At 47.7% G+C, this 18271-nt stretch overlaps 1 protein-coding gene across 6 annotated transcripts in view; it reads left to right on the top strand.

Annotated features, from left to right (window-relative positions):
• GALNT18 (polypeptide N-acetylgalactosaminyltransferase 18) overlaps positions 1-18271 on the top strand; it is a 335833-nt gene that overhangs the window by 166169 nt on the left and 151393 nt on the right. For all 6 annotated transcript variants that reach the window (XM_081263888.1, XM_081263885.1, XM_081263884.1 and 3 more), the window contains exon 3: positions 14993-15159. In XM_081263888.1, coding sequence (XP_081120014.1) covers positions 14993-15159 — 167 coding nt within the window. The remainder of the gene's footprint in view (positions 1-14992; positions 15160-18271) is intronic.

Genomic DNA, 18271 nt, shown 5'->3' with positions numbered 1-18271 from the left:
GACGCCTCTGCTGTTGAGAGCTCCCTGGGTGGCTCCACTGTGTGGCTCAGGTTGAGGTGGTAGGAGAAGGGTTTTGCAGGCTGTTGCCAGGGTGTGGCTTTTGCTCTGTGAGGTGGGAATCCATGGGAAGGCTGGAGCAGGTTAGTGGCCTGATGGACTGTCATTTTCCAAGGCCCCACTGGTCACTGTGTTACTAGGCTGAAGGGGGGAAGAGAGGAAGCAAGGGGGAGCAGTCAGGAGGCTGCTGCATGCCCAGGGGGAGGTGGGGGGCAGGGGGCTCAGGACGTGATGGCCAAGCACAGGTGCTGAGCTGGGGCTGGATTCTGGAAATTCCCAAGCTTCAGCTCAATGCCTCTCAGCCCACTGGGAGGGCTGCAGCGACCAAGCCTGGGGCTGGGAGAGGATCAGGCCTGATGTGGGGGCTCTGGAGAAGAGGGCCTTGGAGGAGTTGGGACCCTCTGGCTCCTGCAGGGGCTTGGCCAGCAGGAGAGCCAGGGACGTTGCACACAATCTGGCACAAAACACTGTCCCAGCTCAGTACATGATTGTCCACAGTTAACGGGAGAACAAGAAGGAAGCCATGGAAAGGGTGGACCTCCCTACTGCAGCCTGTTATGACCATAACCGGCTGACATGGCTGGGCTTGATAAAAATGCCCTTCACACTGTAGTGAGGGGTGGCGAGGGGATGGTGTGGTCTTCCCATTTCAAGTGGAGTAAGCTCTGTTAGTCTGCTATTCATCTCTGTGACCAAAATGCCTGACAAGAACAACTTAGGGGAGGAAAAATTAATTTTGGCTCAAGGTTTCAGAGGTTTCAGTCCCCGGTTGGCTGACTCCATTGCTCCAGGCCTGAGGTGAGGCAGAACATCATGGTGGAAGGGTGTGGCGGAGGGAAGCTGCTCAGACCATGAAAGCCCTGAAGTAGAGGAGTGAGAGAAAGGGACAAAGTAGAATCCTAGGAGCATGCCCCCCACTGACCTGCTCCCTCCAGCCACCTGCCTGTGGCTACCACCCAGTAATGTATTCCCATTATTAATTCATCCAATGGAGTCACCCACTGATTAGTCACAGCTCTCATAATCAGATCATTTAACCTCTGAGCACTGCTGCAGTAACACAGGAGCTTTGGGGGGGAGGGCACCTCATATCCAAACCATAGCTGAAGCCAAGGAATCAAAGGAGCGAGTGTTGTGTCTGACATCCCACAGTGGATAAGTAGCCAGGCTGAGCCCTGAACCCGGGTGCCTGCATGCCAGCTGCCTCCGACACTGACCCACAGCTGTGATTTTGCCTGTGCACAATGCTGCTGAGAGCCGAGGTTTGAGGCCCTTCACCTGCGTTGAGAAAGGTGCTCTGCCTGCTGTCACCTCCAGTGCAGTGTGCCTGACAGAGGGACTCTGAAGGACCCTCGGTGGGCAGAAATCTGTAGTTTCCTCCTCTGCTGCTGGAGGACTTTCTCTCTGCAGATTCAGAATCTGCCCCACCCTTCCATCTGCCCAGGCTAGTCCCTAGCTTTAACTCCTTCCTGTTTGGGGAAAGATGCGATCTGGCTCACTCTGTTACCTGGCTGAGGCAAGGGGTTTCCATACCTGTTGGCCCCTTTTTCTAGACTTTTTCTAGTTCATGCAGGGGCTTGGCCATCAAGAGAGTCAGGGACTTTGCAGACAATCTGGCACAAAACAGCTCAGTACCTGTTTGTTCATAATTCACAGGAAAACAATAAGAAAGTCAGGGAAAGGGTGGCCTCCTTACTGCAGCCTGTTAGGACAATGACGGTTGACATGGCTGGGCTTGTTAAGAACGCCGTCACACTGTAGTGAGGGGTGGCCAGGTGACGGTGTGGTCTTCCAACAGACACAACACTCGCTCCTTTGATTCCTTGGCTTCAGCTATGGTTTGGATATGAGGTGCCCTCCCCCCCAAAGCTCCTGTGTTACTGCAGCAGTGCTCAGAGGTTAAATGATCTGATTATGAGAGCTGTGACTAATCAGTGGGTGACACCATTGGATGAATTAATAATGGGAATACATTACTGGGTGGTAGCCACAGGCAGGTGGCTGGGGGGAGCAGGTTAGTGGGAGGCATGCTCCTGGGATTCTACTTTGTCCCTTTCTCTCACTTGCTTTCTCTCTGCTTCAGGGCTTTCATGGTCTGAGCAGCTTCCCTCTGCCACACCCTTCCACCATGATGTTCTGCCTCACCTCAGGCCTGGAGCAATGGAGTCAGCCAACCAGGCACTGAAACCTCTGAAACCTTGAGCCAAAATTAACTTTTCCTCCTCTAAGTTGTTCTTGTCAGGCATTTTGGTCACAGAGATGAATAGCAGAAAAACTGTACCTCCCCTACAAGGCAGAGAGCTGAGCCTTCTCACCCCTCAGTGAGGACCCTGCAGAAGTGGCTTTAGCAATGGTGGTTTCTCTTGGCACATGGTTTCTGGCACATCTGTCACGTGCCAAACACACACACACAAGATGGAGGGCTGTTGATGAACCACTTGAGACAAGTATGTGCTCAGGTAGGACAATGCCTTCCTTTGTCTGGCAATTTCCACAAGAACATTCCTGTCTCATAATAAGTAAGACCGTTGCTTGGCTCACCCTGTTTAATTCATTTTGGAAAATATTTCTTCTGACTTTACTCTTATCCTATTTCAAACATTTATAGAGCTGGAGCCATGTTGTTAGGCAAGTGTTAGGTGCTCTGTTTACATCAACTCCTTGGCTCCTCACAGGAACTTTCTGAAGTGGGTACTATGATGGGTCTCCATTTTACAGAAGAGGAAACTGAGGCACAGGGGGGATTACATGACTTGCCCAGAGTCACTAGTGGCAGGGTTGGGGAGGGGACAGGCAGTCTGACAACAGAGGTGTCCATCCGTGTCCGTCTCATGGGGGTGGCCAGTTTGGGATGGATGAAGGTCTGCTTCTACATTTTGGAAAAATTGTTTTAGTGAACATCAAACCCATTACCAAGGCTCAGAGTGATGACCTGAATATGGCTGTTGATAGAATTGGACTGAGGTGCATGAGAGGGAGCCCCATGTTAATAACAGTATCCAAAAGCGCATTGCCATGGGTTCTTGCTTCTGCCTGAGCCCCCGTGCTTCCCGTTAATGCCTATGGGCTCTGGGGGTCTCTGTCCCTGGAGCGTTCCTTGGGTTCTTCATGTTGTTCCTGGTGTTCTTGGTTTTGCTCTTCTAAATTCTAACCCTGATGTTGTGCTCCACTGGGTCCTGGAGGAGGAAGTGGATATGCAGAGTCTGCCCCACCCTTCCGTCTGCCCGGGCTGGTCCCTAGCTTTGTCTCCTTCCTGTTTGGGGACAGATGCGATCTGGCTCACTCTGTTACCTGGCTGAGGCAAGATGCCCAGTACCTGAGGCACAGGACACTGCAGAACCAGAATGGGAAGAGTTCCTCCAGGTGGTTGCTGGGCTTTGTTAATTCATTCATCCAGAATATGTCCACTGCTCAACCAGAATGCAAAGACCCCAGAAAGACATCAGGCAGAAATAGCTTCTGGCGTCTTCCCTGAGGTCGGCATCCACAGGGAAGCAGGTGGGAGGGCAAAAAAACTTGCTGATGACTTCCTGGTGCCCTTGGTGAAGAGTCACCTTGGAAGCTTCTAGTGAGGCAGGAGCCTGCACTGGATGGATGGCCCGTGGAGGCCCTGTCCCTCCATGGCCTCTGTGGCAGGAAGGCAGACCTGGAGGGTGGCATCTCAAAATAGCCCTGCTTTCCAATGTTGACTCCCTTCCCCTGGGAACGGAAGGACACAGGAACAGGAAGCACACAGTTTTGTCAACCTCATGTACCAAGAGAAAAGACAAATTTCCTTTCCCTGTAGCCTCTGGGGAAATCCAAATGTCTCTTGTCCTACATGGATGTACCAGGAGCAGAGTAGGCCCCAGAGCCACCTGGGGATGACAGGACATCACTGGCCTTTCTGGTGACCCTCATGGGCCTCACCCCATGGGAAGCATTGGAGCTGGGCAGGGATGGCCTTGCTTCTTCCCATGTTGGGATGACATTGAGCTGCAGGGGTAAAGGGAAGAAATACAGCATCCCAACCTGGCTGGACTTTGCTCTGTCCTTATGTCACTAGATGCAGGTGCCAGATAGCCCCTGCCTTTCTCTATGTGCTTCCTCCTGCCTCATAGTGTCTACCTCCTTGGGGCTCAAAATAACCCACAAAGAACATAAAAAGGAAAAAAAAAATCTAGCCTTGATTGTGGTGTGGACCAGAGGCAGGAACATTTGTCAATACTCATAGAACTGTATATTTAAGATCTGTATGTTTTGCTGCATGTAAGTCAAACATTAAGTTTTTGAATAATGAAAGCATGAGAAAGCCATCTGATAAGTCCTTTGCCTACACAGTGAAGTGGAGGATAGAGGCACCGTCTTTTGGAAGGTCACTGAGAAGATGTGAGTTGTGGGGAAGGGGATCATGCAGGCTTGAAGCCAGCTGTCCAGCTTGAGGCAATGAGAGAAGCTGGGCTTCCTACCCCAGGGAGAGCCAGCAGGTGGCACATCAGTGACAGGCATATATCACATTTTTTCCTGAAAGTTATAGTTGTTATTTCCAACCAGGGGCCATAGGAAAATCCAAGGGATGAGCAACTGCTCTGTGGGGGATTGTGGGTGTGGATGGGAGAAGAGGGGCCCAGGTCTCCAACTCCAGGGCTGCCACATTGGCATGGCAACTCTGTGGCCTGCCTCCAAAGTAACTGGGCAGAGTCCTGGACAGGCAATACTTCCTGCCTCTTACTAGATCTTTAGTGCCTCCTGAGCCTTGTCAACATGACGTTTTCTCTCTCTCCAGTGTCTCCTGAGGTCCATGTCATTCCCTCCCAAGGGTTAGGGTGGTCTGGCTCTTGAGCTAACAGGAAAGGTTGGGGCACTAGGTATTGTTAAAGGGAATCAGACTATTGTCTGAAGCCTGAGTAGGAGAGTCTGGGACAGATTCACACATAAACTCTCAAAGGAGCCCAGGTCTGGAGCTGGAGAAATCCTGTGCCAATTTCAAAGTGGAAAGTGTGGGACAGGATGAGAACAATGAGAGAGGATAACCCAGAGCCAGGGCGTGGGTCTCCTGGGCATGCCCCCAAGGTGGCTGTGGGCACTCCTGCCAGGATGGTGGTGGCAGCCAAGGTTTGTCTGTGTGGACTGGGGCGCCCTGGAGTCTGGATGGGCAAGACTGGTTCAGTAGTGCACACTCTAGTAGACGTCATAGATCTCTGAACTCTGAGAGCCAACAGTGCTAGTGTCATCAGTAGATAGAATCATGGTCTCAGGAAGAGGTCCCCATCCTAATCCCCTGAATCTGTGACTGTGTTGTGCTATATGGCAAAGGGGAAGTAAGGTTGCTGATCCTATGACTTTAAAATAAAAAAAAAAATTATATCAGACTACTGGGTGAGCCCAATTTAGTCAAAAGGGCAATTCAAGGTGAAAGAGGGAGGCAGAACCAGGGAGAGATGGCCACTTGAGAAGACTTGACTAGACACCGATGGTTTGGAACATGGCAGAGGGCCAAGAGCCAAGGAGTGTAGGCAGCCTCTAGATCCTGAAAATCAGATTATCCCCTGGAGCCCTCAGAAAGGAATGCAGTCCTGCCACCACCTAGAGACCTGTGCTGGACTTCCTGGCCTCCAGCACTCTAAGGTGATAGATTCGTATTGTCTTAAGCCACCAAGTTTGTCCTAATTTGTCATAGCAGCACCATCAGTACTAGGAAACTAGATGTGAACTAGTGCATGGGATCTTGGGACAGGACGGGCTCTATACTTGGTTTCATGTTCCTGTCACTGTTTAAATTCTTAATAACATCTGCATAAGGGACACCACAATTTCCTTTTGCACATTATGTAACTGGTCCTGGAGTTTGAGTGGATGCTCCAGGTGGGGCACCTAGGACCATCTTGGAATTAGATTGCTGGACCATCAGCTGCCATGGGATAATGATTTACACAAGAACCCCCACTTGCTCACTTACCATGAGCCAGGTGTGTTGTGCACGTGCTTACTGCACATCTGCTCATTTAACCTTATCCTCATGACTCTATCAGGTAGTTATTACTGTTCCCATTTTATAGAAGAGAATGTAGGATATTTGCAAGTTTCATATTCCTGTTTAAGTTCCCACAGGTGCTACCTGGCAAAGCCAGTGTATTTATGTGTTCCTTGTCACTCCAGGTCATATGTCATCCCCTTGTCCCACCCTTCCCAGGCCCAGGTAAACTTCTCTAATTTGGGCTCTGGTCTCTGGAGAAGATGCAAAAGTTGGTGTCCTCTTTGGCAACAGCCTCAGGACAAAGGGGTAAAAGAAACATCTTTAGTGATGACTCTGTTGTTGCATTGAAAATGCTAACTGCACAAACCTGGCTGGGGAAGGACGCTTTTAGCTAAAACACCTTGGGAAAATATTTCTGGTTCTTGTTAATGTTAAGCTCATTAGGGGCCAGTATGATGTTGTTCTTGAAGGAAAAGTAAGCTTAAGCTATATTAATAGAGTGTAATATCTTAAAAGAAGAAGGTGATTGTTTTGTTCTACTTTGCTACTCAGATCATAATTGCAGAAATGGATTTTAAGGCAGATAGAGGAAGTGGACCATTTAGAGGAAGATGATCCAGGAGAGAAACTGGGTTACATGACAGACGATACTGGTTCTTAGATTGAGGAGTAGTGGTTAAAACCTGGTTGCCTGGACTCCAAGGATGGATCTCTTGTTTGTAGGTTAGGTGACCTCTAACAAGTTACCTACCCTCTCTGTGCCTTCATTTTCCTATCTGCAAATTAGGGATAGTAATACAAAAACTGAAGTGCAGTACCTGTGGAGTTTGTGGAACACCGCCTGACATGTGGTAGCTGCTACTTAATTTTTATTATTTGGGCCTCTGATTTGTACAAGAGATGACTTGAGGGGGACCAGATCATGACTTATCTACCTGAAGGAGCATTGTGTGGATGAAAAGCACCTGGTACAGGACTCTGCCCTGGTGATGGAAGAGATCAGGGTCACACAGGCACTGTGGCACTGTGGGACAGGTCAGGTGAAGTCCCCAGAGTATAATTTCTCCCCAGCCACAGAGCTCTGGCATGGGAGGTTGAGCCCTTTGGATGCCACCTTCCTCTGCCCCAGCCTTCTTCTGCCCTGACAGATCTGCTGTGCTCCACACTCAGCTGTAGCTGACTACTCATCCACAAATTCACTACAAAGAGACATCCAGTCCAGAGTTGTCTGACTTTATTCCCTAAGCAACTATTCATTTAACTTCATGGATCCCATATATCTCAGATCTCTAAGATGTTTGGGGAACAAATAGTCTCCCTGCTCCCTGTGCTGGGAATTATTGTAAATGATTATTTTCCCTATTGGCCTACTTACAATCTACATTTATTTATGTAGCAGATCTTTTTCTCTAAATTGGTAAAGTCAGTGGAAAGACTGTTTGTTGAATTTCTGCCTCTGGAATGGAAGTTGAATAATTCGATGATCACATGTACTCAGTGGTTTGCTCATTGATGATTCATGGGCCAAATTCTATTCTAGAGCAGGCCAGGCCCATTTCTGTTGTATTGTAGACTGTTGAAACTCCCAGTTCTCAGATGTCTGTTATCCCTTCCAATATCTTGCCAGGTCCCTTAAAGTCCTGGTAAGTATCCCCACCCTGCCTCCATTATCCCTCCTCCACTCCTCTGGCTCTTGCCTGATCTCATCTTATTGCTTAGCCAGTCAGGGAGTCAATGTACAAACTCAGGGATTCCATTCTTGTCCCATCGTGGTTGGAGTTCCAGCTCACAGACTTCTCATAGTCTGAATTCATTCTACTGCTCATGAATTCAAAGATTCGCTCACATGTCCATTCATCCAGGCAACCAGTATCTTCTGAGTTTCTACTCTGGGCTGGACATTGTGCTACGAACATATGCTGTGTGGATATGTCCTGATATTATATGCAACTTATAGCTCAGTGCAGATACTGAGGTTTGTGCAAAAATCACATATAAAAATGCATTGCAATCACATGCAAATGGCATGAAAGAAAAGCAGAGGAGCAGAGGGTTAGAGTCCATCCCAGGAAATGAAATGAGCTTTTCTGTACAGGGATATGGGTGCGTATTTAGGGAGTGAAGAACCAAACTTATAAGGGTGACCACAGATGCTCGGTGTTCTTTACAGGCAATACAGACCTGTAACTACAAACACAGAAGCCAACAACCATGCTTTGGAGATGGGTACTGTGGCTCAAAACATCCTGGACAATGATAATCTACCATCCTTTCACTTCTGCTCTAACAATAGCTCATGTCCACATCTGGAATTCACTCACTGTCAGAGTTCTGCTTCCTGCCCATCATTTCAGCTGTCTTGGACTTTTGCTTACTGATTTCTCAGGATATCTCACCTTTATCCTCCCCTTTAGAAAGGACTTGAAAGGATTGCTGGTCCTTCTTTAGTACTATGAAATCTGGCTATACAGAGCTCTGGAACTAGGCTGCATCAGTGGCTGACAGATGGCCCAATGATAGCTCCTTTGAGCTCAGAAATCAATATCTGGTCCTATGAGTTATGGACTAAATGGTGAGGCTACAAGGAAGAAGACTTGGAAACCTTTACACAAGGAGTTCCCAGAATTATTTACCTCGAAGGCAGCAGTGGAACAGGGAGATAATTTTAGATTCTTGGTGTTCAGCAGTGTTTATTGTATCTGTTCATGTCATCCTGCTAGATGTGCTATCTCCTCTTCATTTTTCATGCAAAAATGAAAATGGAGTAACTCCTTCATTTTGCCCCTCCCACCAGGTCTCTGGGGTGCAGGTAACAGAGCATCACCGTCTCACTGGATGCATCTCTGGTTGGCATGGAGAGGCAGGTGGAGAGTGTCATTCAGCAGGGATTAGGAGTACAGGCTTTGGAGTCAGATGAACCCAGGATTAAGCCCTGGAAAGTAACTTACCACCTTGATTTATTTGTTAAGCCAGGACAATAATGTTTATCATACAGGATTGTAGGAAGGAATGAAATGGGCTGAAAAGATTAAAAAGTATCTGTGTATCTCTTATGGTTTATGGCTTATTACAGTCAGGAAATGTAAATGTTCACTATTAATTTTGCATAGAGCCCCTGGGCAATAGGGATAAAACACAATATTGTCTCTCAGCTCCAGAGGTTATAGAGATGTATGCACTAGCCAGAGGATGGGAAAATCTTGACGGTTTATGCCCACTATCTCCACTTTGCCCTCATATTTGTGTTTCATGAAGTCCAATATCCAGAGCTGAGAGGCCTGGAAGTCTATCTAATCTGGAAGGCCCTGGAAGAAGCTAGAAGTGTGCCCAGGTGAAGGTGAAGCCAGAGGAGGATTAGGAGAGTTCTTTGGGTGCAGGTAGGAGGACAGTGGCTGGCAATGAGGACACTGGTGTCTCTAGGGGGTTAAGAAGGCATTGCTGGTACTGGGCCAGACTCTCTCCCTGAGTTTTTGCTCTGGGTGGTCAGTGAGGTCAGCCCTCTGTGTTGACTATAGCTGAGAGGGGAAGGCCTCTCTGGAAAAATCCTGGGAAAAAAGAGGGAAAGGATGGTCCCCTTGGGGTAGTGGTTACCTGCAAGTATCACTTTCTTTCTTGCTTTGTCCAGGTAGGTGTGTCCTCTGCATTTAAGAACCTTAGTGTAGTTGGGACAACAGTTGGGACCCTGTTGTCAATGTGTGCCAGCAGACAGACCCCAGTTCATGACCTACTTTGATCTTCCTTCTAGAAGAGGTCTGTGTAATCCTCCCTCCCCATAGGTCCAGCAGCCTCCATGGGTTATATGTTCTGATGTCCTGAGACCTTATAGATTTGCTGAGGTTGAGGCAGGAGAAGATCTGTTAGTCCAATGTGGAGGTGCCCGGATGCAGTAGATGATACCTGGATGCTGCCCTGGGCCTCATCTGGTGGTAGATTGCTAGACTTGGTCTCACCTGGCCCTCTGTGGCTGCCTTCTTCTCATGGGTAATGGCACTGATGCTCTTGACATAAATTTGTCTGATAAACAACTCAAAACAATCTAGGGGGAACTCTGCTGAGAAGCTCCCTGAGTTACTCCCTGTCCCCGCATCTCCTTTTGTGTGCAGAGATCGATGTAGTGGAGTTTTATCATGACCATCAATTCTAGCTTATTAGACACCATATCACTCCCCTCTCAGAAACACCTTATGTTTATCTTTAGTGGAAAATAGCTTGACTTTGAACAAGCATAAAAGTAAAAAAAGGGAACTTTCATAGCTTAACTTTACAGGGGAATGTGGCTCTTCACAAAATGAGTAGGGGCTTATATACTTAGGTGTCTTCAAGGAGCTTAAAGGTAAAAAGGCTGGTTACATCAGCGACATATCAGAATTCCACATTCTTGGGCCTTTCTCTGCAGAAGCCAGAGAAGCAGGAGAGTAGGAGCAGCCATCCAGGGCAGGTGGTAGGGTGGCTTTATAATGTAGTTTGAATCTGAAACGTTCCCCAAAGGCTCATGTGTTGAGGGTTTGGTCCTCAACCTGTGACACTGCTAGGTGGGTGGAACCCTAGGTGGTCACTGAAGGTACACCTCTCTCTTTGCTTCCTGGTTGCCTTGAGGTAAGCAGCTTTTCTCACCATGATGTAATTATGCCACCACAGGCCCAAAGCAGCAGGGCCAAGTGACCACAGGCAAATCTATGAAGCCATGAGCCAAAATAAAACTTCCCACCCTCTATGTTGATTTATCTCAGATATTTGTTACAGCAACGGAAAGCTGACTCCACTTTGGAAAAGCCAGGGCAGAGTCCTGGCTGTACGCAAGCATGGAACAGAGTCCATGGTGGCCCAGTCCTGGAGGATCCAGTGCTGGGGAGAGCATCTCAGCCATGTGTATATGAGGCAAAGTCTTATATGGTTTAGTGCTGGACTGACAGACAAAGCAAGCTGGGTTCTGAAGCAACTGCACAGGGCTTGAGTTTAGAACACCCTTTTCCATGGCAGCTCTGCAGGGCTTGAGCTGCAGTGTTGAAAGCATCTGTCTGGCATTCGGTGTCCTTCAATGACATTGAGCATTGTGACCAGCAAATCTGTGCACATCTCACCTGACATGCCTTCTTCCTTAGCAATGTGTTCTGCTTCAGTGTGGAGATGGAGACAGTAACTATGGCTGTGTATGGACATGGGCTGTGCATGTGAAGGGGGAGGGGCACTTGAGCGGAAGTCTATTCAACAATGCCTGTTTTCCAGCCATCGAGCTGGGCAGTGGGCATGCAGCTCTGAGCAGGGCTGGTCCCTACCTTCAAGAAGGGTTTGATCTAGTCACAGAGTGGCCAAACAGCCTGGTTTGCTGGGGACATTAAGTGCTAAAACTAATCCCTGGAAAACCCAGATGAGTTGGCCACCCTGTCTAGTCAACCCAGGGGTAAAGGGATTTTTTTTGTGTGTGTGTGGCATTTGGTGTGCAAAGAGGCAGGTTGGGAGGGAGGAAAAGTGTACCAACTGTTTCTGCAATGAGATTCTTCTGTCACTCAGGAGTGTGGTGCTCCTGAGTTTTGTACAGAGAAGACAGCTTCATGGTCATTTCTTCCTAAAACAACGACATGGGGAGAGGTGGAGTGGCATGTCCATGGTCACACAGGGAGGAAGAGCAAAGCTGGGAGCAGTTCCTAGGTGCCTCCAGCCTTCCCACAGTGTTCTTTCCCTAAGAACTGTCTACCTCACCTCTCCACTTGCCCAGACCCACTTTCAGTTAGGTATTAAAAAATTGAAGGGGAATGGGAGGTGATGTGGAGAGAGTGGCAGGTGAGTCTCCAGAGAGTCAGCAGGTGGCTGCAGCTGGGAGGGCCTGAGCAGCTCCCAGGAGAGAAGAGTAGAAAGGGAGAATTTAAGGAGGTCAGGGGGTTGGACCTGGAGCGATCATTTAATAACTGTGGAACTGAGCACTTCCAGAGACTGAATGTGAGGAATTGGGGTCATAAATTCAAGGGAAGGGAGGACAGGAGAGTAAGAATTTGCTGGTGGAGAGAGGACCCGAATCTAATTCGGAGGGAGGAATTTTGCAAGAAAAAGGAATATTCTGAGGTCAGTGCTATGCATGTAAAATGCAGGCTGTATATAAAAGCAAAATTGATAGCTTTGTTTCAGGCCAAAAATATTCACTGAGTACCTACTATGTGCCAGACCTTGATCTGAGATGGGGAGATAGCACAGTCACTCTCAGGCAGCTTCATTATAGAGGGAGAGAGAGACAATAAACAAGTACATTATGATGCAATATACTAGGTGTTCTGTTATGTACAAAAGAGTTTTCATATAAAAAACCTTATGTTCAGAAGTCTTTCATATGAAAATAGTGATCAGCAGGGTTTATCTTGTAAAACAAATACAACATTTCAATTCTGCTTGGAGAAAGACTGTCAGGAGATGGGTTTGCAGAGACTGGCAGCTTACATCATCTTAGATGTTACTGGGAGAAATTAAAATTGGTCTCCTTGAAAGGGGGAGGTTGTATTGTTATGTTGAGAATTAAGAAGGGAAAGAGCAGGGGAAGGCAGTTAACCCCTGTCTCTGAAAAACACCTGAGGACAACCTGAAGATGCAGAGGTTCTGGGAAGTGAGCTGAGGTTCTGGGAAGTCACAGGACACCCTTGAGCAAGTGCAGAAGTCTAGGGTGCAGGCTTCATTGCGAGTGAAGTTTACCAGGGAGGATGGTGAACTTGTACCATTATATTGACCTCACTGGGAGCTGCCCATTGTACTTACTTTAAAGAAGAATGATGACCAGGGGCTATTTGTTTGACCACGTATGGCATCGCTTTTAAAATGCAATTAGCAAGTAGTTTGGGGGTTAATGTTCATCTCCATTTCCATGCCTAAGGAGAGCCCAGCTGCTGAGCTTGGTTACTCATCATAAAAGTATCAACCAGCAGAATTTTTTTGACTGTCAATCACATACATATCTCTTAAGTGCTTTTAAAAATAATTGTATTCATAACAAGAAACAATTTTGGAAAGAATAGGATGAGCTTAAGGTTCCTGTCTTTCTCCTTCATTGAAGTTCCTCCCTCCCCCTCTCCCTCCCCCTCCCCTATGTCACCTCACTGAGGTTGGATAAGCTGATTGCCTCTTCTCCAGCCACAGCACTGTCCTTCAGCCATGTGGGACCTTTGCATGACCCACTTTTGTGTGCCATTTAAGTTTCTGATCCAATCTCTCCTCTTCAGAGAGGGCTTCCTGACCAGTCCCTAGAGCAGCTGCCAGGCATCACACTATTCTCTTACTCCACATGACTTTCATCTCAGCACTTGTATAAACTTGTATCACTTGTTTGCTTCTGTGTTTCTTTCTCCTGTCAAAGTATACGCTCCATGAGGACAAGGACTTTGTCCACTTCCTGTTACACTCTCAGTGCCTACAAAGTACCTGCCTGGTAGAAGAGGCTCCATAAAAATTTATTCCATTAAACAGAAGAATGAATTCTACACCAATCTGTTAACTTGGTGGTTTTATTTAAAAAAAAAATGCAGGTATGAAGTAAATTTGGGAAAAGGTTCAACTCTTTCCCTCCCCCCACCTCCCCTTGGTGAGAAAGAAGGAGAGCTGGAAATAGAATGGGAGAAGTTTCTGTAAATTTCTAGTAACCATAGAGACAGTGATTTTAGTTTATTAATCTCATGCTCTTAAGCAGGCTGGGGCCCCATGGCGACTTCTCCAAATTGCTCAGCGCTGGTATCCTGCAGCCTTCCTCATTAAGGAAGAGCAGGCCCATTTCTTTCCGGCAGCACTTTAATTACTGACGAGCAGAAGCCTTGTGCTATTACATTCATTATTGCGTGTTGTAACCTGGCTGCACCTCCCGCTTTGGAGCAGTGGAGTGTGGTCACCAGTCCCAAACCCCTGAAGCCATCAGTGGCAGGTGGTAAGTGTGGAAGCCTTATCTCCAAGACCAGGGCCTGGGCCAGCGCTGGATTTCTATCCTACTCGTTCCTCCAACTGTCTTGAAGATGAGAGCTCAGGACTTTTACAACATTGAACTTCAACCTGGGAAAGGCACTAGTGGGTTTCTGCAAATAAAGGCTGTGCTTTCAGGGGAAAGAATTACCCTTGGCAACCCTGGCACCTCTTATTGTCTGGCCTTTCCAGGGGTCTGATTTCAAGGTTATGTATTCCTCTTCCAATGGAGAGTGACTTGCAGCCTTTTATGTGTCTGCCTCCAGTCCTTTGGGTAATGGCTTCCTCCAAATGGCTTCAAGGTTTCACAGAGCTTGTGAGATGGCCAGTTGGGACAGTCTCTACCATGGCCATTTCTTCTTCATGGAGGAACCCTGCTACACAACACAGCTGTAGGTGGAGCCTCAACCTCTTTGTGCCTCGGTGTTCATCTGTGAAGGAGATTGGATGTGGTCCTTTCCATCCTTTATGAATGTGATGCAGACTTCAGCCCATTTCTGAGGCCAAAGCCCTGAATGAATGAATGAATGAATGAATGAATGGTTGGGGGTGCTGGCTGGAGGCCTTCTAGAATGGAGAGTAGATGGGGGCCATAGAATTTCTTAGAGGAGATCTACTGCCCTCCTGAGGCTGGTGGCCTAAGGTCCGAATTCACCAAAGTGTTGCCATTGTGGAAATACTAAGACTTCCCTTTGGTTGCATTTTCAATCCTGTTGGTTCAGAAATGATGAGTGAGTCATCCTTGCTGTAAACACCCAAGGACTGAGTGGCAGGTGCCATCTGCTGTGCTAGGTGCTTGGGTACAGCTGCTCAGCTGGAATAGTCAGTGACAAATTCACACACAGTTATGGGGCAAACTCTGGGTAGCTGTGGACCTTTCTGCTGGACAGAAAGGGCTCATCTTAAGTGCATCCAAGAAGAAGTCCTGGAAAGAATCTGGACTCCCAAGCCTTCCAGCAGAGCTGGAGCAAGACATGGGGTGGTGCACACCTGGGGCAACTCCAGCTGAGTCACCCACGGATCCAAGAGCTTTGCTGTTCTTCTTTCCAGGTGCCGCAACCTCTCCTTCCCTGACAGCCTGCCGGAGGTGAGCATCGTGTTCATCTTTGTCAATGAGGCCCTCTCAGTGCTGCTGCGCTCCATCCACTCCGCCATGGAACGCACGCCCCCGCACCTGCTCAAGGAGATCATCCTGGTGGATGACAACAGCAGTAATGGTGAGTGGGTCACCCACCCCCTGATCCCTGACTGACAGCTGGGCAGAGGGTACAAGTTCAGGTTCTCATTTTCTCAAGGCTTTCTATCCCTGCTCCTTCCTTGGGGTGTCACCTCTGAGATGAGAGATTCATGGTGGTACTGCTTTGGAAATTTCGCTGCCATGCATCCCAGAGGAGACTTTTCCTCATTGGATAGCCACTCCCATCCAACACTTTATCCAGTGTGATAGGATAAGACAAAAAACCCTGACCTCCAACCCACTGTATACACAGCGACTGTTGTCCATGAAACATCATTTCATTTAGTGGTGTTTCTTGGCCTCTGCCTGGAACAGTGTTGCTTGGAGTGGTCTTAGAAGTGGTGGTAATGATGGTGGGGGCTGTTGATGGTGCTCATGGTGCCAATGGGACTTCCTGTGTAATTCAACAAGAGCAACAGGGCTGCTACATGTGTGGCCTCTTTGCTGGATCCCCTGTGCCCTATCCCATCTGTCCTTAGCAAGGACCCCGAAGATGCCTTATTAAAGTCTTCACGTCACTCCTTCTCTTTCTCCAACTACCACCAGCTACTCAGTCCCTTGGTGCACATTTCGTGGTCTCTGATTCCCCCCTCATATATCGCCCCCATATTCTCCAAACTTAAACACCATGTATTAAAGACAATTTAGAAACCAGTGCTCTTGATTGGACCTTTATATGGATGCCTGTCTAATAATGTGTGATTTTTAAAAACAGACTGCTGGGTCACTGGATCATACAGTCCCTGGGCTTGTGTTATCATTTAAGCCTTTTCTGGTGCAGGTAGTAAATTTCCCAGTGAATCATTTGCTGTAATGAGATGGGCAATTTATGATTTGTTATCAATTAAAGCTGAAACATATCAGATAATTGAAATGCATTTAATCTCAATAAGCGAATTTTCTTTTTCATTTTATCATCATGTAGAAAGAAGTGTAGGAGCAATGCAGGAAGGGAATTTTAGAGCTGTCTGAAGGGCAATGCTCATGAATCACTTGACTCTCATTGTTCCATAGGCTTAAAGAAAGGAAAAGGCATCAAGGATGTTAGCAAGCAGACAATAGAGTTCTAAAGGCAGTTGTCTATCATAGGAAGACAGGAAGGGTCCCAGCTCCCATCCCTTTGGGCTGCCTACCATCTTCTTGCCTGGGATGTCTCCATTCTCTAGTGGCTAACACCAGACCATGTAGGTATCCTCCTTTTCAGCTCCACCTGGGTCTGCGCCCCCTTTATGTCTTACATTGAAAGGACACAAGGGATGGAAGAACCATTCTTCCAAGGTTAAGGACATCCCTGAAGCAAGAGGTTTCCCTGGGCCCGCTCAGCTGCACTTGCTCTCATATCAAAGAAAGAGCAGAATGAAGCCCAGGAGGAAGAAGTCCATTTGTCCTCATGGCGAGAAGCTTATCATATCCTTAAGGATACTATTTGTCTTTAATCCTTTAAAATAAGGAAAGCTGACACTGTGTTTAAGAAACTTGAATACAGAAAGAGAGTCAAATATAGCCAAATATTTTGAATTTAAGAAAAGTTTAGACTTTAATTTTGTAATGTTGGGAACCATCAAAATATTTTAGTCAGAAGAATAAAATGGTCAGAGTTGGATGAGGGAGAGATCTGGCCCCTATTTTATGATACTAGCTGGGATAAGGGGCATCTTGGAAAAGGGAAATGGGTGAGGTTATTGTAGCAAGAGGGACAAGAAGTCAAGAGGCCTAGAGTCATGGTGGGTATGTGAGGATCAAGGGCAAGACATAGGCCTCAGAAACACGAGGAAAGAATCATGTTGAACCTGCTGTGGGCAGGTGGACCAAGGGAGAGCAGATCAGTGCTGACTCCGAGTTTCAAACCAGGGCGCCTTAGGGAATGATAGTGCATTGCCCTGGTGGCGAGGGGGAAGGAGCAGAGTACTGGTACAGTCGTTACTCATGAGCCATATGTACGACAATGAATTACTTGGGAGTGTTCAAAACCAAAGCTCTTGGGAGCTTTGTGGTGATGGTATAGTTAAATACCTCAGATGTGGTGGTGGCTGATAAAACCTCATCCTGCTGCCTACACACACCCACAGAAGCACCTGAGTAACTGGAGAGGTCTGAGCAAGTTGCATTGGTTGGAGTGGTATCCCAGTCCTGGTTTTATGCTATAGTTGTGTGAGATGTACCACTGGGGAGGCTGAGTAGAGGGTGCCTGTCATCCTCTCATACATTTACATAATCTATAAGTACTTTAAAATATAAGGTTAAAACAAACAGCTCTTCCAGAAGATTCTATATCATTAAGGTCCAGGTGGAGTCTGGACATCACTGTGTTAAAAAGCCTCCCTATCGATTCCCAGCTCTGACAGACAGCTCGTGGTTGGAGGACTTGACACTTGGGTACATGTTGAGTTTCCAGTACATGGTGACAAGGGAAGAACTCTGGGCTGAGGTTAGAAGTCACAGATTTAGGACCCTCTTCATGGTGGATAAGAAACCATGGAAGGGTCGGTCCCTCAACTGCTCAGTCTCAGCTTCTTCCTCTGTGAATGGGGATGATAATCCCCCCTGCTGGCCTCAACTGTCTTACAATGAATTGAACAGTTAATGTCTCACTCCTCGTCCCCACCCCATGTTCAGAGGGCCAGCACACAACTGGTGAACCGCACAACTGGAGCTCATAAGGTAACGTGGGGACGTGGATCTGGAGTCTCGTACCCAGGGTAGTTGAAATCACCAGCTGGGTGGAAGGGTGGCAAAGGAGAAAAGAAAGTCCAGAAGCTTGAGGGAACCCTGAGGTTAAGATACTTGGAATCAGGAGGAGAGATTAGCCAGTGAGGGACAGAGAAGGAATGGCCAGGAGGGTCTGGAAGCTACCACAGCCCCGTGCATGCAGAGAATTTCAGGAACAAGGTAGCCTCCTATTCACACACACCCAGACAGGCAGAAGGGGTCTGAGAAGAAGCCCCTGTGGTTGGAAGTTGCATGTCATGGCAACCTCAGGGAGAAGCAGTGTTAGTGGAAGGCTGGGGCTGGGAGCTGTGGGAGGCAGAGGAGATGGAGAGCAGGCAGTGAGCAGAGATTTTTGCCAGGGATTTTGATCATGGAGGAGAATC

The sequence above is a fragment of the Spermophilus citellus genome, assembly GCF_964194105.1.
Source record: "Spermophilus citellus genome assembly, chromosome: 2".
In the NCBI taxonomy this organism is placed as follows: Eukaryota; Metazoa; Chordata; class Mammalia; order Rodentia; family Sciuridae; genus Spermophilus; species Spermophilus citellus.
The sequence above is the reverse complement of the archived record's forward strand: the minus strand, read 5'-3'. Positions and strand labels throughout refer to the sequence as shown.